We start from the raw sequence: 22,022 nt of genomic DNA, 5'->3' as shown, positions 1-22,022 counted from the left end.
ATGGAAAGTGAAAATAGATGCTCAGTAGGTGTAGGACCTTTCCTACCAACCCTTTTTCACAGAGCGACTTAAAACTGCAAGTGTATGAATTTAAAAGGATGAAATGTGTTCCAGCAAAATTATACAAACTTTATTTTCCCACAATCTATGGCAATGCATGTGAGAAGAACTAATGTTTGTAGTTCTGGATGCCTGGTACACTTAATACTTCAGGATATTTATCAAAATACAGTCAGGCAGTTTGATAACATCCCATATGGATTTGTAGTCTGGTTAGGTATCAGTCATGTAGAGATTGTGTTATAGGTGAATTCTTATTGTTTCTAATATAAATGTTTAACCTTACACCTAGTCGTAAAGAACAAGTAATGTTTTCCAATATTGTCTTAGTAGAGTAACAACATATGGGTAATTAGTGTGATTTTCACACTGATTAGCAAGAAGACAGCAGTTGTGTCAACAAACCTACTGAAGATAAGTTTCTTTATTAAATGTTCCACTAAAAAAGCTCACTGAAATGTACTTGAAGAATGAATTGCTGAAGCATATTTATATATTCAGAACAGAATGAATATTTCCCCTAAGCAGAAGGGCTAGACAATGTGGGTAAGCCATTCTGGTATGGAAAGAAAACCAATATATGTCTGACAAAGTTTCTGAGATGGACTGTTAAATTTGTCTTGCAATTTTATGTATTGCTTTGTTGTACATGGTTACAAATACTGTCGAAATGCTAGAGAACAAATCTAAAAAAGAAAAGAAGGATAATTTTTCCAAATTATGTGTAGCAGACACTGAAATGTGGGACTGATTGCTCTGGACATCAGGAAATGCAGAAGAAATCCATCCTAAACTTTGGTGTTGTCATACATGGCTTAAAATTTGGTGCATTTTTACCAACTTGGATGCTATGACTTGAAGCTAGTTGTCTAAGGCAGACTCCTGGTAGGAACTTGTGATGGTGAAATGCAGACAACAGCGTTTTGGGCAGTCTCACTTTTAACAGGAGATGTAGTGCTCAGGGACATAATTTAGCCGTGGGTTGTTAGGGTAATATGATTAGGTTGAGTTTGGACTTGATGATCTTGAGAGTCTTTTCCAACCTGAGCAATTCTATCATTCTATGAATCCCAAAGCATGTAAGAGAGATAAGAAGTTGGAGATTTGAACTGGTCTAGGAATTTTGTGTTATGGTCTTATTACTCTGGCTCTGACAACTTCTGTCAGTGTACCTCCATAGTACCTATTTGAATAATGTTTACTTTCCAAGTCTGTTGTCAGGGTTGGTCAGTTTGTCTATAGTGTTTTGAGTGTGGATGATTCTATTTAAGTACCAAATACATTATTAAATTTTATATTTCCCAGACTGCAGTGAGAGAGCTAGAAAGCTGTTTGCCTTTTATGTGAACTATGAACAGGTAAGGAACTCATTAATAAGAGTTACTAAAGAAGGAATCAACCTGCTGAGATGGAGCAGTTCCTATACATTTTTTTTTTAAACTGTTGGGAAGCCTATCACTAATTTTTATAATTTCAAGTAGTTCAAAGCTGTTTCCCAGTAAATGAAAGATAGCGGAGTACTGGTGCTATGAATATGCTGTGTTCACAGAAAATTTTTCTGTGACGTACAGTTTGAAGAATGATGTCTTTCAAGAGCAACAGAGTAACTGGTAAGAAGTTATTAATGCAGAAACCGTTGCGCTCAGTGGATTTAGTCTGAGGACGTGGCAGTTGAAAAGCAATTCTTTATATGCAAGGGATTAATCAGGGAGTTGAACTATTTTTTTAGCATTAAGAAATGTCCAGGATGCCAAACAGTTGGGGACAGCACTGAAATTCAAATAAAGCTGTAACAGCAGAGGAAGAAAAAAAAAACAAAAAACCTGGCAACATCCTTATCAGAGAGAGAACTTCTGTGTTCCAAGGAAATTTGCCTTCTCAGAATCTGCAAACACCTGTGTTGTGCCCTCTGATTACTATGGAGAGATATTTTGCATCAAATCTAAGGGTGTTTTTTTAAAATACATTTGTTTTATTTATTTGTTTGTTTTTAATTGAGTGAAAAACAGTTTTGCCTGAATAGAGAATAGGTAAAACTCCAAATCTTCTTATCTAGTGTGGTGTGCAAGAGGAGAGAGCCACAGGGAACTTCTGTAACAGTTCAAGCTCTCTGAAGATCTGCAGTTAAATATTTCAGCTTGTCAGTTGACCCATCTTAATAAGTAAAAACTGTTGAGTTTCTTTGATGCTGGATAAACTCAAACCTAAATGTAGGAATTCTGGGTCAGAATCAAGATGGCACAATAATATGTTAAAATTACTTCACCTGAGCTGCTGAGCAAGTCTTTTTTACAGTCTAAAAAGTAGCTTTTTACCCCGCTTTTACTAGTTTCACACAACATTTCCAGTACCATTCCTTGATGATATTGTGCAGAGAGGGGCTTCCTGGATTCTAGCCATCCTTGCTAGTGTAATAGCATTCTGACTATGAAGCATCCCTTGAAAAACTCTGACTTGCTTCAGGGTGGGCATAGGACATAAGTGCAGGAAAAATGCTACGTGGAGCTACTGTTCCTGTTTCATCCCCTGTGCTTCAACTGCAACACCATTTGATGCATCTATGTCTGTAACAATGCATGCTTTTTGTTTTTTGGACTGTAAAAGTTAGACTGAGCTTTATAGGGTGTGTGGGGACATTAAGATCCAAGCAAGTGACTACTAATGTGATCTGTGTGATAAATGATAGCCAGGATGGGGTGAGTGAATACCAGAGTGTTATGTACAGATTCTCGGCTGTACCAAAGACTCTCTGTTGCTCTGCATGTGTGCTTCCCTTTGCTTTAGCTTTTATGTGTTTCCATGTTTCCTTTTGTAAAACAGGGTAGATGAAAGAAAGCAGTCTGAGCGACTCTTTGCTGCACCATCACGATCCCACACAAGTCCAAAGGTTAAAGTAAAAGGGGCTTTGAAATTGACTTTGTGCTCCTAAGCCTTGTCACATGAGGATATTGGACTATTCACAGTATAAACTGCAGCAGCCAGCTGTCAATCAACTGAGATGACTGTTTCAACAGCTGGGAATCAGTGGGACATGAGCTCTGGCTGTGCTCCCTCTCCCCTACCACATCCTTTGCAGCAGTTTGGATTCTTTGGAATCCTCTGCTAATTCAATGTTGATTGGAAGCAATTTTGAATGTACAAGAAATTCGAGACTGGAAAATATTAAGGAAATATAAACCTTTTCCAGACCTTTTTTGCAGACCAGGTTTATTGCAAGGACAGAGAAATGTTGAGTGGGCTATATCAGGGCTTGTGACTGTATACCTGAATCCTCTGTAGTGCTAGCAAAACTTTACCGGATGAAGTTTGCAAATTCAACTCATTCCTTGAGACTCAGAGTCAAGCAGAACACACGTGCTATGGAGATAACTGCTATAGAAAGCTTTGGAAAGCTACAGAAATAATTATACCTAATAATTTATAGCAGTGCTTTCCACTGTAGGAAAAGCTTGCGAGCAGCTCCCGTGCATAGGTAAGTATCTGTATCCTTTGAAGCTGTGATGCTTAATTATAGTTTCATTACCTTTGACAAACCATAATTTTAGTGATGGCTGAGCTTGTCTTAATCTTACTATTCTGAGTTTTCTCTCCTTTGTTTATCCCTTTAGTTCCATCCATTTCTTTCTAATAATGATCATTGATTATCTTGTTAATCATTTTTCAGGGAGAAGTCGACTTATCTTAGCTGTAAATGTGGGATTGCAATTGAAAAAGAAGGAAAATGAATGCAAAGATGGTATTGCTAGGCTTTAATCTTTGTTCTTCATAGGTTCATAATTAAGCCCACTCTAGTTCTCTCTTTGTGTGGAGCAGGATGCACAGGTTATAACAAGGATTCTTTTCTTTATGCCTTTATGTGGAATAGGCTGGAAGGAGGGAACCAAATAGCTAATCTAATGCAACTTGGCATAGTTCCTTGACTGCAGAACAAGCCCTAGTGTATTTTTAGAGCAAGTACAAGCTAAGCTCTCGCTGTTGAACAGCACTCTTTGAGGGAAGTAGAAGCAACAGAGCTTTCTTAGGGCAGTCCCTAGGTGAATATTTCAAGATGGTAATTACAGCTTAACATAAATTTCTCTTTCTCTCTGAGAATCTGTAGATATAGTTTAATTTATTATTAATGTTTGAGATTTGCCTTTGCTAGCTTTTGAAATGTTCTATATTTCGTCCCTTGTTTGTCACTTTAACTGTGATGGTGTAGTTGAATCTACCAGTCAGCTTTATTCTTTATTTGCAAAAATTTCCATTTTCTTCATGGATGGCTTAGTCTTAAAGCTCTGTTGCAAGCAGAAAACTTGTGTAAAAGGAAAACTTTCTCCAATTTTTAAAGTAAGTGGAACTAATTTTCTGCTAATCAGGCAGTGTTTAACAAGCAGTTGTTAAACATTTTGTTGTGCTAAGTTAGAATAATTTTCAGTACAGTTGCAGAAGAACTATTTTCATTGAAATATGTTAAATGTTTCTTGCGTGAGGTGGTTTAAGTTCATCCCATTTCCTCATCAAGGAATAGTTCTGTGTCAAGAAATGAATTATTTGAACTTTTTTCTTATATGCCTCTTCAGAGGTAAATTTGCTGTAAAGCACCCCTTTCCTCATCAAACGTCTGAATCCCTTTGTGTGTACATGTCTCTCTCTCTGTTAATGATTGTTCTTTACATTTCTTTTCAATCTCTCCGAGCTCCCTGCTAAACAGTACTGCCATACTGACTTCCAAAATCTTGATATGGGCAGCAGAATTCTGTTATTTCTGGGATGTGCTGTTCTGAGAAAATGTAGGGAAACATTCCTCGTTTGTCATGACTTCCTTACTCCACAGGTATCTCTGTGGTACTGAGGTCCTCAGTGGTGGCACTGCTGATCTCATGAACTTCAAAATACAAAAGGAATGGATCATGTGAGGTGCTGCATCTGGTCCTACACTTTTTCTCTTCTGTTTCTTTTATGTGCAGAGAATAATGGGATGCAGGCAGCATGCTGCTAATTATCTGCACAGTAAACTCTACTCTTACTCATACCTAATTTGCCTCCATCTGAGCCTTATTTTCACTGGTACAATAGTTTTGTCTGAGTCTCTGTATTGAGTGGATTTCATTTGTACAGAACGGGTGGAATTTTACAGATCTGTTATACAAGGAAGCTCAGGCCAGCAAATGTGGGGAAATTGAGTGTATTTTAAATATGGAATGCTCTTGCAGTAGTGTAATGCTACCCTCTGTTGGAAATTAGAATATCTGGAGTATAAACTGGAATACAGGGAAGTGAAAACTGTTTGCGTGCATGATTTTCTTTCCATTGTACTTGATAGGACGTCGGAAATGTCAGTCTCTATTTAAAAGTGTATGTTTGGTGTAAATAGAAAAGATTTTTACCCGAGCTATCAGAACTGAATTTAAAATAATCTCTTTTTCATGTTAAGACACAGCTGTAGGCATAGGTAGTTGCAATTTTACTGTCTTTCTGCAAGAATACAAATATATAGCCTCCTATAATCAATGTTACTTTTTATTACTCATGAACATCTATCTATTCATAAAGTCTTTGCTATTTTTGAAAGAAAAATACATTTGTTTTTTTGCATGGCTGAAGCTGCTGCATACGCTATTCAGCTGCATTACGAATAACAGCACTCATCTTCACCTGTGAAAACATGAATGGCTAAAATAATGCTGTGGGTTGCATTGCTGAACCTTCACCAGTCAGAATAAATGCATATTTGAACTCTTTTGCTTAATCATTGCAACTGGATTTTTTAGGAAAGGTGGCTTGACTGATGCAGCTGACTGAGGAAGGCTCTGAGAAGAGGAAAAAGGAACGGAATGCTGTTATGAAAACTTCCCTAAAAAGTTGACAGCGCTATCTTGAATTAGGAAATCTCCCAAGTGTCTTGTGCTTAAAAATAAATCATTTTCATAAAATTCCAGAATAGATCATCTGCTACTGTAAAGCACCACAGCTCAGCTGAGGAGTCAAGGGGAAGGCAATGTACATGATTTTTATTGCCCGGAGGAAGTGACTATTGATTTGGCCCTAGGATATGCTGAATTTAACAATATATCAGGAGGAATATCTGCCCTGGATCTTAATCCTGAATATTTCTTAAGAGAACTATCATAACTGAAGAAAAAGTAGTGACATTTCTGAACTTGAGTGTATTTGATGGTTTATTTTAATGGCAATTTTGTTAGGAGCCTTTCATGTCCTGAATGTCAGAATGATTTTATTTGATATATCTGGTGAAAGATGATGAGACAGTGAAGGCTGATGTTAATTTTATTCTATATCTAGCATCAGTTCTTAGGTGTATTTGTTCGAAGTTCTGTGCTCTCAAATCAGGAGATGCTATGCCCCAGTTGTCATGTTTGACAAATATACCCCATGACATTTGCATATGGTCTTTTTATTTCTTGTAAAGGGATTAGTTTTAGTTCCTGCCTTCTAACTCCTGCATCAATTCAAGGCATTTGTCAAACTCAGTGAACTGAAATTAGTCTCTGAGGCAATTTGCTGTGTCTGGCTTAGCCATTTCTTCTGTCTGGCTGGATCCCTCAGCCTAGCCACGGCTCCTGCTGTGAAAGTCCTCTGTCATGAACAGGATGTGAGGAGTGTTCTGGTCATACTACAATGTCTTGGTGCTGTGAGGTCTGTCAGGAGGTTTAGGTGAGATCCTCTGTTCAGGAATGCTCATAATCTTTAGCATCTGGCTCTTTATTGGAGTTGCTTTTATTGACCCACCTTGAGGACTTGGTGCTGTAGTGTCTCTCTCTCTCTGTAACTTGTCACTGCGCCTTGCAGTACCTCCATGGGACAATTAAGTACTTCCACTTGTACAGAAGTCACTGCTTCTGATTTTTCTCCTGTGGTTAAAGAGGCTGGATACTCAAATTCATAGATGTATTCAGTCATCTTGTCTGAACTGGAACCATCGTACCCATTTTTCTTTGAAGTACCATGAGGAAAAAAAAACAAACCTTGTGAAATTAGTTAAAAAAAAAAAAAAAAAAAAAGTAGGGCTAAAGAATCAAAATCTGTGTTTGTGGGAGGTACTGGGAATTTCTTTGTATCTTACATTGTTGTGGTTTGGGGCATTTCTCTGTAACCATGAGCACTGGAAACTGTCTAGCTGATGCTAGTGCTACAACTGTTTATACTGGTTCAGTGCTGTGTGCCTTCAGACTTTGCTGTTTACTGGGGGTGAGCTATATAGGTATGGGCCAGCTGTTCCTGCTCTTGATGATTATTATTTTTTTATTTTTGGTCTAGTCTAGAAGTATGCAAGCTTGACTTGCAGTAGTGCCTGGAAACAGACACAAACTTTGCTGATGTGTTTATGCCAGACATTTTATACATGTCGGATGGTATTGCATAGCTTTCTCCTTTAGCAGTCTGCCTGAACATTTTTGTACATAACAAGAGGCGTGTGTGATGTTAAAAGGAAGTTATTTAGGATGAAAAGTGAAGCCCCTTACTGTTAAGAAATTGACAGATTTACGGTTGCTCATGCTGTCTTGATTTTACCCACACATATGTCCCTCTAGGGCAGTGAATGAGACAGATGTCCCAGCGTAAAACAAACGAACAAAAAAAACAGTGTGTGACTATGTAATTGCATTGCTGTCCAGTTCTGCGCTATCCTGGTGTAACTCTTCAGTACAGAGTAACTCTGGGTCCATTTCTGAAAAGCAAAAGAATAAATCATGTTACTTGTTGCTGTGTCAGCTCCCTCATGTCCATATATTATCAGCAGCAGGGCATTAGGTTGGACAATTTAGTGCTGCAACCAAGACTCCTACCCTATGAATTTTGGAGTACGGCTACTAACTGAAAAGTCTTTCCTTTTAAGGTGTCAGCTGGGCCTGGGTAATTTGGCCTTTTTGCTGGCTATGGCAGAAGGCTCAGGCCAACCATCTTTCCTTTCTCTAGCAAAGGTGAACAGAATATAGTAAAGGGAAGGATCATTTATCTTTTAATTGTGTCATTTTCAGAGCTCCAGTATGATGCTGGTGGTCATGTTCTGGCAAATTGCTCATGGCTTTGAGGAAGCCCACAGCAAGAAGAAGAACAAAAGCATACATAACTGGCATAGACCTAAAATATCCCGAGTTGGAAGGGGCCCATAAGGATTGCTGAGTCCAATTCTTGGCTCCACATAGGACAACCCAAAATCAGACCATATGTCTGAGAGCATTGTTCAGACACATGAACTCCAGCAAGCTTTGTGCTGTGACTGCTACCCTGGGAAGCCTGTTCCTGAGCCCGATCACAATCTTGTGAAGAATCTTCTCCCAGTATCCACCCTAAACCTCCTTTCTTGCAGTTTCATGCCATTCCTTGGGGTAGTTCAGGAATGGCAGTTCAAAGTCACCACTGAGGTGTTCCTCTATCAAAATAAGAAAGAGAAGAACAGCACACAAATCTGGACAAGAGCTAAACTATACTTTAAACTCTTTCTCATCTCTTTGTTTAAACAACCTGTAGCTTAGTTGAGCTGTGATTATTCTGCAGGTTTTAGGAGGTGTGTTTTAGTGTGACACTTGGCTTGCCAGTGCCACTAAAGTCATCAGCTTCATGCTTCAGAAAATAGTTGATGTTTGGCTTTTGCTGAGCGAACTGAGATGTTTCTGAGCTGACTTCAGCAGTCTTTCTGTTAGCTGGCAGTTGGCTTGTGACAGATGAAGCTGAGTAATCAGAAGTTTGTGGCTGAAATTGGAGCCCTGCACCTGAAACATACCATGGCCAGGAGTTTCTGTTTCATTTGGAGTTGTTATGAAAGATTATGAAAGTTTGATAGTTTTGTATTATTTGTTCCAAAACTGATCAACTGCTGGGCATTGTGAATCAGGCCATCAAAGTGGGTGACCTTTAAAGGTTGCTCCACGTGTCTGTATCAATTGACCTTTCCTGGGAACTTTTTTCCCTGTGACAGCCCAGGCATTCCAACTTCAAACTTTTCTGTGGCTTTGCTCCAAGAATAAGTCATAGCCTTTAATCCTTATGGTAAATATACATTAACTGTCAGTTTTACTAGGAACTGGTTTGTTTTTGCTGAAGTATCTGAGCCTTGCAAAACTTTGGACATGTTCAAGTTTTTTTTCTGTTTTCCAAAAGCAGTGTATTTTTGTGACGCTAATTTCAAAATCTTCCTTCAGGATTTCACATCGAATCCTTTGCTCCTTTGTGAAGCTGCACATTGTTCAAGATGCTATAGTCATGAACTATATAACAGAAATGTAATTTGCTGCCTTCCTCTACGTATGAACAGGGATTCTGATGAAGAGCCACAAGCTGCATATAGTAGGCATGACAATATTTGCTCATTGTTAGAGAAGTCTACTTTTTTCTCTTTTCAGAGGCCATCCCATAGCTTTTGGATCGTGATCTTGATGGTCTTCTATTGAATAACTGGATGTTTTGCATGTCCTTGATATTGCACAGGGGCTTTAAAATTGGAGAAGAGAGAGAAGAAAAAAATCTAGATCATATTTTTACTGAAAATTAAGTAGCTGACCAGTTTTGTGGTGCATCTTCTCCATTTATAAGTGTTTTTTGACTTGTGTGGTGCAAATAGTTACTTCTATTGCTGCTTCCTCTTTGAGAAAAAGAAGCTTGGATTCTCTCATCTTTGCTTGAGCCTTTCTGAGAATCCAGAGTGGGGCAAAGCTTCATGCATATGTTTAGGCAAATGCAAATGACACCTAAGAAACTGTACATGTAGCTCTTACTAGGTTCAGAATAATGGAGCTATAAAAAAAAAATGTAGATAGGCTTGAAAGAAAAGCTTTATTTCCAGAGATACACAAAGGGAATGACATAAGCTGTGGCTGATGAGGGATGTTTGAAATGTTGACAGTAATCAGGCAAATGGCATTTCATTCCTCTTGCTAGCGATGATGGACCCCAGCTCAAAATTACAATCTAGAGAAGCTGATCTACTCTTCCTTGGAAGTGTGCTTTCCTCTCTCTCTCTCTCTCTCTCTCTCTCTCTCTCTCTCTCTCTCTCTCTCTCTCTCTCTCTCTCTAATCATCTATGTTTAACAATCTGAAAGAAAAATATTTTGGTTTTTTGAAAGTACATATTTTATACCCTTGTAGCCAATAGGAGGAGGAATTAGCCTCGACAACAAGGTGGAAAGTGATTTGCCTATAGAGGGAAAAATGGATACATGGCTCTTTGTATGGGAAAGTATTTGTGTCTGGTGATTTTTTTTTTTTAAATGAAGGCTGATTTGGTAAGTCATATATCTCATGGAATTTAAAGTGAGTGAAATAAAATATTTAAAAAAAGTGAGAATGAAAAAGAGAAAAAAAGTACAGAAAAAAATGTCCGTTTTTGATTGTAAAAATAATTATGTATATAATAATGATGATTATTTGCAAACAGACATAAATGAATGCTAAAGCTAGATTCTCTTTAAGGCAACAGAGCTAATCTGTGAATAATGATCCAGTGTACCAGACTAGTGCTTCTCCTAACATGCACCACTGAACCCTACCCAAGAAGTTTGGAAGCAGAACATAAAACATGAATGTCATCTGACAGCAGCCAGATCACTACCAGAGTTAAAATAGCCCTGGACATGTGGTTCATGATGTGTGATATACAAGTGGTACATATCCACTTACTGTGGGTGTTGTAGTGGTGGGGTTGTTTGAACTAACAACCATGCATCACATATTTCAGCACTCAGCTCTTGGGTCACAGATAATAAAAAAAAATAGTAATCTACATTAGAAGATATTTAACTTAAATTATGTTACAAATAGCATGAGATTCATGGGATTTAAATAAATACATCATTAATTACTGTTGGAATATCATACCAGTCATAACAAAAGCATATTATAGGAGTGAGGTCACTTGTCATTTTTTTCTTCAGCCTAACGGTAGTTTGAGATCTGTATTGTACTTTGTATTTGAAAAACACGCATTTACATCTGTACATTGTACCACAATAATTTACAAAGTTTCTCCTACTGACAAAAGTGTGTTTTGTCATAGGTATGTAGAATTAGAAAAGCTTTTAAGTCTCTGATCCCCTTCTTTCTAGTGAGTTGTCTCAGCAGCAGCCACTGTAAGTTAGTGAAGTCTCTCTTACAAAGGATTATGGCTGGAGACCTCATAGTTGCAAAAATAATAGAATAAATGCAGTGAAATGAAAATGAAAACAACAATTTCATAGCCTGAAAAATCACATGAAAACAGAAGACTCATTTTTAACTCTGACTCCTTTCTATCTAATCATATTTAATTCTTCTATTCATTTGTTGTCTTCAGTCTACTTGCTGTAATTCCAATGATATTTTATCAGTGTCCCATATCTGATGTAGTACCACTCATCTAACTTCTACTTGCTCTTTTGTATCTTTTGTCAGGTATCATCTAATCTCCTACTAATTACTTTGAAAGTATTAACTGTTATTTTCTGTCCAGCTTTCATCAGTTTTCTTATCTTACCCATCTAACCTGTAATTTTTAATTAAAAACTATTTAGATTTAGTTTTGTAAGACTGACTAGGATTTCAAGCCATGAAATAATGCTCAGTTGTTAAAGAAACTGTACATATGTTAGCGATATCTGTTTAATTTTTTGTTATTTTTGTGCAGAATAAACAGAAAATGATGGTTTGAGTTCTGTGCTCACATGCAGAGGTCTCAATGCCCTGCTGACAGATTTTAAGTTGGATTAAGCAGCACGTTGCCAAAAAAAAGAAAAAAAGTTTCTGCAGTGGAAGCATTCAGCATTGGAAGGCTTCTTAATCCTCCCGTTTCTTACAGAAGTGCAATACTTGTGCAATGCTGGGAGGAGGGAAAAATAGCTGAACTTAATTTGTGAATAAATCAAGTAGTTATGATTTGGGTTTACAGGAGGAGCCGTGCTGTTTAGCAAGTAGCAGCCGATGCTGCAAATAACAACTTTGCTAAAAATCAAGAAGAAAACCAATCATAGTAAAAAATATTCAGCTTATTACTTGTTTATGTGCATCACTGCTGCTTCGAAGATCTATAACGTTGAAGGGAACTCCTGTCAGGAGGTTATATATAAATAGAGAATCCAAATGCTTCCTGTTTTAAAGAACTTCCAGTTTCCTTTCATGTTTTCTGCTTTCTATCCTTTATTTCTAGCCCTGTTTTTGCTGTAATTTAGGATATTCTGGTCTGCAATGCATTTTTGGAAGAAAAAATTAAAAATATTTTTTCAGACTTGCTATCTAGCTTCATGCATCAAGCGCAATAGCTGAATGGCAGCAAAGCTGCACCAATTCTGGAGGCAAAAGGGAGGAAGATGAAGAATTTTTCCCTATTCTTAAATGATTTTTGATTGAGCCCATGCAGTAGCATACAGTTCCACTCCTCCAATCCTGTCAGTTACAGAAACAAAACAAAAAACTCATTTATTTTTAAAAGCAAAAAAAAAGTTACCTGAATGTTATGAGATCCTTCAGTAGTAAGATTTGAATTTTATGCATTTTGACACTGCGGTCTGCCACTTAAAATTCCATTAGCTGTGCTAGCAGCTATTATCTTTGGGGCAGCATATTCTGCTTTATATCCACAGTCATGAAGTCAGGGAATTTTTTTTTATATTCTATACTAATACATCACTAATAAATTATTGGAAGAGGGTGAAATGCACTTCTAAAGTCTGCTGGTTACTTAAATATACAAGATATTACTCATAAGGGGTTCCAAAGTCCTCTGTACTTTGCCTGTGCAGTTAATCGTGCTTTCTCCCCCACTGAAATCCACATCTTCTGCAGTGGAATACAGTAACTATAGAAACAAATAACATCTCCTATGGTTAAAAGAATATATATATATGTGTTTTTAAATAAAATGCTTTGGGATTTTTTTTTCTGTTTCAGAAATGAAATCTTGGATATTTCTGATTCCCTCCACCCCACCCCTTCTACACCGTGCAGTTGCTCATATTCAGTGTCTCTCATGTTAAAGCATACAGCTAGCAAAAATCTCCATACTGAGACTGGAGTTTCAACGTCTGCAAGGGGATCAGGATGGTCTCCTGTCTGATGTGTGTTACAACCCTGTTCAAGGTTGTTTTGTGTTGCACATTTCAAAATGGTATTTTAAATCTATACACCCAGGGGTCCAACAAAGCTCTTTCAATGTATATTTTATGTTCTGAAAAAGAACCACTGTAATCTTTTCTTATTGTTTTCCATTTCATGCAATTTCCATCAAAGCCAAAGAGTCTTTCCACTTACTTTAACTGAAGCTGGATCCAGCTTCTAACTGACAGTTTTTCTTATATGTTACATTTATAGTTTCTGAAAATTAGAAAGCAGCTCAGCAAAAGATTTTCAAGTAGTAAACAAAAGGAAGTTTAAAAATAATTAATATACAATCAAGAAAATAATCTCTGATTAAAAAACTGCACCACCGCTTCAAAGCAGACAGACAGATTGTTGCACAGAAAATGCAATGTCTGGATTGCTTCAGTGCTTACATTTTTGTCAGGTATCCCTGTGAATTTCTTTTATTTCATTTCTTTCCATCTTGCTGCTCAGTGTCACCTTGTTCTGGATTAAGCGGTGCATTATGTAATGAATGTTACATCTCCATATGTTTGCCTTTGCAGGAATTAGTATGACTTGAACTTTATAATACATAAATCTATCTTGTTTCCTATTAAGAAATTCGGGAAGTCAACACAGTGCCTATATAAAGTGTGTATGTATCTTGAGTACTTCTCAAAAGCTTCCACGTAGGAAAGCACAGGAAACAGAGATCAGAGATCACAGTAATTCTGTATATTTAGATTAAGAAAATTGCTATCAGAATAGCATAAAATGGTATTTTACTTCTGTGCAATTGAACAACATTATGACTCAGTTCTGGTAGCCGTGTAGTGTTTCCCACTTCAAAGTTCAGAAGATGAATTTATTGATCAAAAAGAATAGATTGTGGTGATGAATTCTTGCTCTTGCCAAGAGCCCAGAAATAAGAGATCTCCTTGGCAGCATGGGGATGAGCAGCACAGAGCAGGCTGACCTCACAGCCTACCCTGATGTTGTAGCCCAGGAATGGCCTTGGTGCTGTCTGGAGATCAAAGCATCACTGTTCCTGATCATCTGTGAATGACAGAGTGTGCTTTGGGAGAATAACTGGCCTGCACGTTTTGAAATGTGCTTACTGTTGGATGTGACTGGGCACTGGTACTCTACAGCTGCCAGCTTTGAAGTGCCCCAGCTGCTGCTGGACTGCCACAGTGCCAGTATGGTAAAGTAGCTCAGATGACACAAAGCTTTGGTACAAAGGCCTGTGTGTCTCAGGTGGGATTTGTAGGCAGCCTGAAGTTAGTCTGAGCTCCAAACTAAAACGTGCTGGTTTTACGGAACCGAACAAGCACACCAGGCTTCGGCCTGCTCACAGCTCCTACCCTGAATTGACAATGTTAATCCTGTTGCTCCAGCTTTGTATAATCTCTATCTGAATATCAAATTTACTGCTTTTTGCAATCAGTTCAATTGTCCTAAGCCTTATGGTGTGTTCTACAGGAGCTGTAAAGCAACCAAAGTGAAGTTAGCCTTCACTAAGGTGCACTTATGCATATTCTAAACACCTTCAGGTTGGACATTATTGCCTGTGTTCTGGATTTGAAAATCATGTGTTAAGCCTCTCTGATGGTGAAATGCTTTTCTCTGCCATTCTTCGTATCCTTTGTAAAGTTTCTATTTCTTGTGAGGATTTTTCATTCTAAAATTTTTTTTTTTTTTTTTTTTTTTTAGGGATCAGCTGTATTACAGTCTGGAGTCTTACCAGTTCTACCGGGTAGGAACAACTTAATTATTTGTTTTGCTAATATATATTGATGCTTAAGTCTCAAATGGTCATGAACAAAATAGCATGTACAAGGAAGAAGGATTAAAGACTATATTGAGAAGCTGCTTGTGACTGGTTTTGCTGCTGCAGTTGAGTAGACTGACATTTATGAGGTGCGGTATCTTTGGTTGCAAAGATTAATACATTTGAATTTTTCCTTCATTTTATAATCAAAAGAGGTTCAAATTTATCAGTTTCTTTATCAAGTTGTGTAGTGCTTTTTCTGCTTATGTCCTCAAAGTGAAGGTGTTCTTTTTAGGCTATATGGACACCAAGGGCAAACTTGATTTGTATTTTCAGTGTAGGTGCAATGTTTTCTAAATAGCAGAAAAACCCAGGAGTGGATCCTTACCAGCGAAAACATGGAGCTGCTTCTCTCATGTCTGTAGAAATTCTCATTGACAGACAGTTGGTAAAGGAAGGAAGCTGAATATCTGGCCTTGAAAGATTATTTATGCAAATGTAACACATTGACTGTCTTTGCGTTGTAAATCTCCCTATCAGTAGAATGTGTTGGTCATCGGGAGTTTGCTGTCTCACTTAGCCAGACTGCTCTGGCTTCTTTTGTATCACTATTTTACTTCACAGATAACAGTTCACAAGCCTGTAAGTATGCTTGGCTTTATGTACTGTGCCCACCTCATTCCTTTGGGATATCTGTACAGAGATGTTGTATAGTGTCTTGAACGTCTTTATATTCTTTGCCTTTTCACTTGATAATTCAGTAGGTCCAATTAATTTATCAGGTACATTGTTCCCAGTAGAACAACATTTTGTGTTTTGGTTTTGTTATGAATTAAAAAAATCTTGGCAAGTAAAGAAAGAATTGTAGCTGATTGCTGCTTGTGTGAGCAAATCCAGTAAGATACCCAGGATCAGGAGATGTCTCTGAAGAAGGTCGTAAGTAATTCTATTCCTTTGTCTGTCTTAGCAGGAGTAAATGCAAAAGCATGTAGCAGATCTTGTTCCTAGTTATTCCGCTTGAGTCAGTGGAATTTCTCTTGATTTATAGAGGTCTAAATAGAGGAACAAATTGGATCATTACCTCCGATTTTCTCTTTACTTCTAATAACTCGGGCTTTTAGTCCTCTAATCAACCCAAGGAAACCAGACAAATTCTTATGGTGGAAGTGTGTGTAAATAGAGTGGGACTTGGTTCCATAGCTGTGTGTAGTGGATATATTTCTACATTAATTTCAGTGGCAAATTAAGGGTGGTTGCAAACATTACTTGACGAAAACAATCTCATTCTATTTATGCAGATGAAAGAGCTATTTTGTTAAAATCTGTCATTAAACAATCTGGAAATGCAACTAGAGAACAGATTTTAGGGTCAAAAGAAAGGGAAGACACTACACTGGTAAAAATTTGGGTGGGTTTTCACATTTGGTGCACTGCGAAAAGTGAATCCTTGTTGTATTTAGTATAAACTGCCTTAGACAGATGCAGCATCTAAAGCCAGTGACTGAAGTGTTTAGCCGTCTTTGTGGGGTTTTCATCTCTCAGATAGTCTCATTAGCCACATGTGATTCTGTGATTATATATTTGTACTTTATTCTTCAAGACTGTACTGTTCTTCACAATGCATTATAAACCCATGTTTTCTCTGTCTCATTTTTATTATCCTCAGATTTTCCATTTGGGAGTATTGTTTTTAGATATGTACATATTTCAAGTATAATTAAACTTGGTATTGCAAAGCTCTGAAAATAATGCTGTAGCCCTTCAATTCCTTGCTTCTGCTGTCTTTAATTTGAGGCATGTATCAAAAGGTCCCTTTGTGCTAAGCAGTAATTCAGACAGTTCTGTTGGACTAAAGGAGCAGCATTAGAAGTTTTCTATGTTTCTCTATTATGCTGTTTTAATCCACATTTCTGGATAACATAGAAGCATGCTATTTTGAGATAATTACTTTCAAAAACTGGCTTGATGGCAAGATACGCCTACTAATGTGCATAATTTTACAGTGACCTGACACAGTAAGGTTGTTTGCTGCCGTACCAATCCACTTAGTCACAAATACTTTTTTTATCACAGAAATGATTGTATTGTTTTTTTTCTTTTCCATCCAAATACGACATACAAATGCACACCCACCTCATTTGATGCTCTATATGCCCCCGTTCTGTTCAACAGTTTTTGCTTCTGAATGCCTCAGTTCTGTATCAACAAACGGAGTTAGTCAGGATCAATTGTTTGAATGTTTTTCAGTTTATTGCTAATGAATGTAGGTGATAATGTTATCTTTCTATTGTTAGTTACATATGCTGAGCAATCAACTAAGCAACTTCAAAGAAATGTATCTTGTTCTAATGGCAAGCTGAAAAGTATTTGTAAATACTTTGGCATTTTAATGCCCAGATGAAACGTCTGTAGTGGGAACTCTGATCAGCCTGTGCTTCTGTGCTGCAGGCTCTGGCATTACAAAAATAAGAGCTGAATGGGAAATTAAATCAAGAAATAAAGAAACATCCTCTGCTGGAAGCAGTATACTTGAATATCATTAAGTTTTGCGATTCTTAAATTTCTTCTCTTTTTGACTGTGCATTTTGAGAAGAATATGGCCCATACTGTATTGGTTCCTATTGCTTGGGTTGGAAATAATTTGTAATTAAAAAAATTTTAGAGGATACATGTCATCAGGGCTTCAGATGTATGAAGACAGAGTTCACAGTAATACTACCACTGAGCCAGTAAAGCATGCTGAACAGTGTCCACCATAAATAAACCATACGTCACAGGGCTAAATATTTTAAGAGAACAACATTATTATTATCAGCAGCTGATTAATAAAACCCTGCCATAATATGCCATACTCGTTCCTGATTGTACTTTATTTTGTAAGTGTACTTAAAATAATTCCATAGGAGAAGAAAAATAGAAGCTTAGCAGAATTGGTTTAGCTCGTTCAAACATGTATTGCACTTACAAACTATATTGGAACGGGCTACCCAGGGAGGTGGTTGAGTCACCGTCCCTGGAGGTGTTCAAGAAACGTATAGATATAGCGTTGGGAGACATAGTTTAGTGGGGTTGTTGGTGGTAGGTGGATGGTTGGACTAGGTGATCTTGTAGGTCTTTTCCAACCTAGCTGATTCTACGATTCTATCATTCTATACCAAGGCCTTAGAGAGTATCTGAATTCTAGGGGCCTGGCTGAGGACAAAAAGTCATTGTCGTGAAACCAGATGCTAGACAGTGATCCATATGCTGCTGGTTCATCCTCTGGGCTGAGTAGATCCAGCAGGTTCCTTTTTCCTCTTGTAGGGTGACCTTTGCCTGTTCTGTGACCTACTCTATAAAGGCAGAGAGGCTGGGCAGTAAGGAGATTTCTTGTGTATTACATGTGTCTTCTTACCAACTGTATAAGAGTAGGTGACAAGATTTGAAAATGTACCTGCATGGGCTTGGTTTATTGGATGTATTCCAGCTTCCCTCATTTGTATTCTTTTCCATGGCTGTTTCTTGTGGAGCACGTACTGAAAACTGTGATTATTTTTGAAGAGTGGGCATAAAGAAGTGCATATGCACTTAGAAAAACATTTCAAATAGTTTGAGCTCCATCAGTATTTTGAGCTTAATTGTAGGTAGGAATGGAAGAAATTCAGGCAGGAAACAGCGTGTTTTCATTTTATCACATTTTGAACATTGTCTTCCTCTTATACAATGAGTAAAGTAGAAAACTACTCAGTTTTAACAAAGATGTGAGCGAGACAGCCCCACAGGGAACTGCAGAAGTTTGTTCTTAACGATCCCTTGTAAGATGAAAACTGATGGAAGAGAGCATCAGTCTCCAGCTGCACACTTTGTACATTCAGAAAGGTATCTTGCTAGCTTCTTTCATTCCTGCAAGAGTTATCCTAGGATTCATAAACGAGCAAAAGGCCAGCGTATATGGTCACTATGAAGAAGAAGGAAGAAAATAGGTTGATCTCTGTTGATATGTGTTTATATAATATAGTTAGAAGCTTCACAAAAAATTCATGAGAGATTTGACTATGTAAATATTTCTTATTTTCCTGATCTGAAAATGAGGAAAATGCAATACTTCAAATCCAGAGGCATTAACATGGTTGTTTTAAAGCAGCTCCATGGGGGAAGATTTCAACATGACCCTAAATGGACTGGAATATTTTGTGGTTATAAATTTACTTCCCTCTCTTGTGTGCTTTTCACAAATCCTACAAATGCTGCTTCAAAATCCCAATTTCCTGTAGAACAATTCCTATTGAATTACATAAAGTTATTGAGGGGCAAAAAAACCCAAAACAGTTTTGTGATGAAACTGCATTTAGCACAAAGCTGTAGTCTTCTTTTCAAAGTAAGTTGGGACTTTCAATTTCATAAAGCATGTTCTGATGTCCTTAATAAAGCAGGAACGGCAATACGCTGAGGTGAGAAGTATAAATCATAGAATCATAGAATGGCCTGGGTTGAAAAGGACCTCAAAGATCATCAAGCCTCAACCCCACCAATAAACCACCAAGTCTAGGATGTCATACTACTTTAGCCTGTTTTTGCATTTATTTACATTAACAGTCTCTTTAAAGACAGAATTAAAAAAAAAAGCTTTTCGTGCTTAAGATTTCTTCAAGATTCATAAAGGTTCTACAATCTGATCTTGTTTCTTTAAATACAGTTTTCTCCATATGGCACACTTGGTCATTCTTGTAACCTTGGATTACGCTACATATGCTTTTATGTACAAAAAAAACTGCAAAAGAAAAGGTTTAGTTCAGTTATGCATTTTTGAAATATATTTGCTATTTTTTTTAATGTATCATCCTCATCAAGTGAAATTATGTATTTTTATTACGTGTTTTTCATAAAAATGCAGGAGTAATTTTACAACCATGAAAATTATTAGAATTAGAAAATAATTTTTATGGGTGTATCATTTATGCAGGGAAGGAGTTAAGAAAGTACCATTTTCTTTTTGTTCCCAGGTCATGCAGATTTCTTAGGTATTTGAGATTGCTATTTATCTTACAGAATTTCTTTGTGTTACATATGAATTATGTTAATTTTTGGTTGCTATTTTAAAAACAATTTGCAAAGAAATGTCTCACCTGCTCAGAGACTATTCATCGGTTTAGAAGACAGTGTTAATTTTATACTGATCCCAAGCACCCAGCTGCACATGGTACAGCTGCCCTGTCACCAGTGGCAGGGTTGCTCATAAGCAGAGCCTCCTACTTCATTTGTGTTAAGTACCACTTACTTGCACAAGAAGTTCCCATGAAATTATTCATGTCAGGAAGTAAATGCCATTCAATTTGATTAAGGTGCCCATTGTTAGAACAGCACAGACAAGAAATTTGTGGCCTGCTAATGATAACGCTAACTGAAAAGTTAAGTATAATGCTCTTTAGTTTGCCTGTTGAATAAAGAAGGGATATATGGATGTACACAAACTGCATTGCATGTGTACCGGTTTGTAGGTTTCCAAGTTTCTAGCTCATCTTTCCTTAAACTTCCTTGTCTGAAGCTGTTTGGAGAATTTCCTGCCGATCTGAAAAGAGCAAAGAATTACTGTGCCATCTGATATGTCTTCGCTAAAGCTTTCCTGTCTGTAACAATTGGAACACTATTTCACAAGAACCAGCTGTGACCCAGATTCAAACCCCACTGAAGCTAGATCCTTCACCACTGGACAGTGGACTACTGAAGTGTAGTACAGGTCTTCTCTTTAACAGGTTCTGGACCCAGTCTGATAAGAATTTATTGGCAGCTTTAAATTCTTGCAGAGAGATCTTGACAAATTAGAGGGTTGGGCAATTACCAACTGCATGAAATTTTACAAGAGCAAGTGCCAAAGACTTACAATACTTATGGTAATTTTCTTGATGTTTCAGAAACATTTACTAAGAATGCTGATGCACAGCAGATATCTAACAATAGCAGCAGGTATTTAGATTTAATATGAATATCTCTCTTTGGAAACAGGTGCTTCTTCTGTCATGGCAGCTTCTGGGTCTCTGAAACTACATAGAGGGCACAGTCTTCAAGCTGGTAGGTATAAGTGGTTATGAAGTATGTGAGTGCTTGTAAGTTCAAATTTATTTAGACTTAAAATATTTTAAACTTCAGGAAATGTTAATATATGATTTGATTCCCTTTTGTAACACTTATATATCTTTGAGCTTATTGCTGTGCAGGGTTTTGTTAGAAATACATTGACAGATGGGATAAGTTTAGAAGAGACAGTGACAGATGAGATAAGTGTCAGAGCATAGGCAGTAATCTTATTCACAGTAGTATAATGCTGCCAGCATTTTAACAAAGGATACCCACCAAAAAACCCCACCTTAGGCCATGAGAAATCCTGTACCCTAGCAAAGAGATGATGAGGAAAAAAGCAGCACATTTTAAGATAGTTCATGGTAATGAAGGGAAAAACACCTGCAGATAAACTTGTATTTGTCATTCATGGTTGATCCCAGTGTATTCATATTAAGGGCACAGCGTTTTAGCTTGCCTTACATGAAAGTGGGGTGGAGTCCATGATCATGGTGGAACCTGGGAATCTTTTCATCTTAGTGCTCTGTAAGCACCAGTGATGTTGTGCAACTTGGCTTCTTGCAAACTTGATGGTTTGCACTTGAAAAGCAAAATTGTCCTTGCAAGGGACAGTTTAAGCGCTTTCTACAGTGCTTTGTCAGAAATCAAGAAGTTATCCATCATGCTGGAGGTGGAATTTTAACAAGAGTCTTCCAAATGCTCCCAAGATCACCCACCCACTTCTCCCTGATTCATGCGTTCAAGACAGCTTTTCTCCCACGTTGATATATGGCAAAACACACTGTTGACTTTGGTGCCCTTCTGTGTCTTTAGCTGTTAAAATGGCCATGTTTGTTTACTTGCTCTCATTAAAAAAAGCTGACATCATCACCACAGAAAAGTCAACAATAGCTATTATCTGAGATTTTCTTCCAGTATGGTTGTTTAGATTAGCAGATCATGACTCTAAACCAGAAAAACCATACACTTTGTTTTCACTGTGCAAATTGCTGAATTCTAAGCTGTTGATGGTGTTCCTGTATTGTAGGTCCTAAAGGTGGTTATGAGATGCTGACACTTCCTGCAGAACCTGGAAGTCCTACTAGCCCCGAGGAGCCTGGTG

The 22,022-nt window shown here is 37.5% G+C and overlaps 1 protein-coding gene across 2 annotated transcripts in view; it reads left to right on the top strand.

The window, feature by feature from the left end:
* DOK7 (docking protein 7) overlaps nucleotides 1–22,022 on the top strand; it is a 63,647-nt gene that overhangs the window by 34,643 nt on the left and 6,982 nt on the right. For both annotated transcript variants that reach the window (XM_021396260.1, XM_021396261.1), the window contains exons 8-10: nucleotides 14,806–14,848; nucleotides 20,846–20,911; nucleotides 21,948–22,019. In XM_021396260.1, the coding sequence (XP_021251935.1) occupies nucleotides 14,806–14,848; nucleotides 20,846–20,911; nucleotides 21,948–22,019 (181 nt within the window). The remainder of the gene's footprint in view (nucleotides 1–14,805; nucleotides 14,849–20,845; nucleotides 20,912–21,947; nucleotides 22,020–22,022) is intronic.

Source organism: Numida meleagris, chromosome 4, assembly GCF_002078875.1.
Source record: "Numida meleagris isolate 19003 breed g44 Domestic line chromosome 4, NumMel1.0, whole genome shotgun sequence".
Classification (NCBI taxonomy): Eukaryota; Metazoa; Chordata; class Aves; order Galliformes; family Numididae; genus Numida; species Numida meleagris.
The sequence above is the reverse complement of the archived record's forward strand: the minus strand, read 5'-3'. Positions and strand labels throughout refer to the sequence as shown.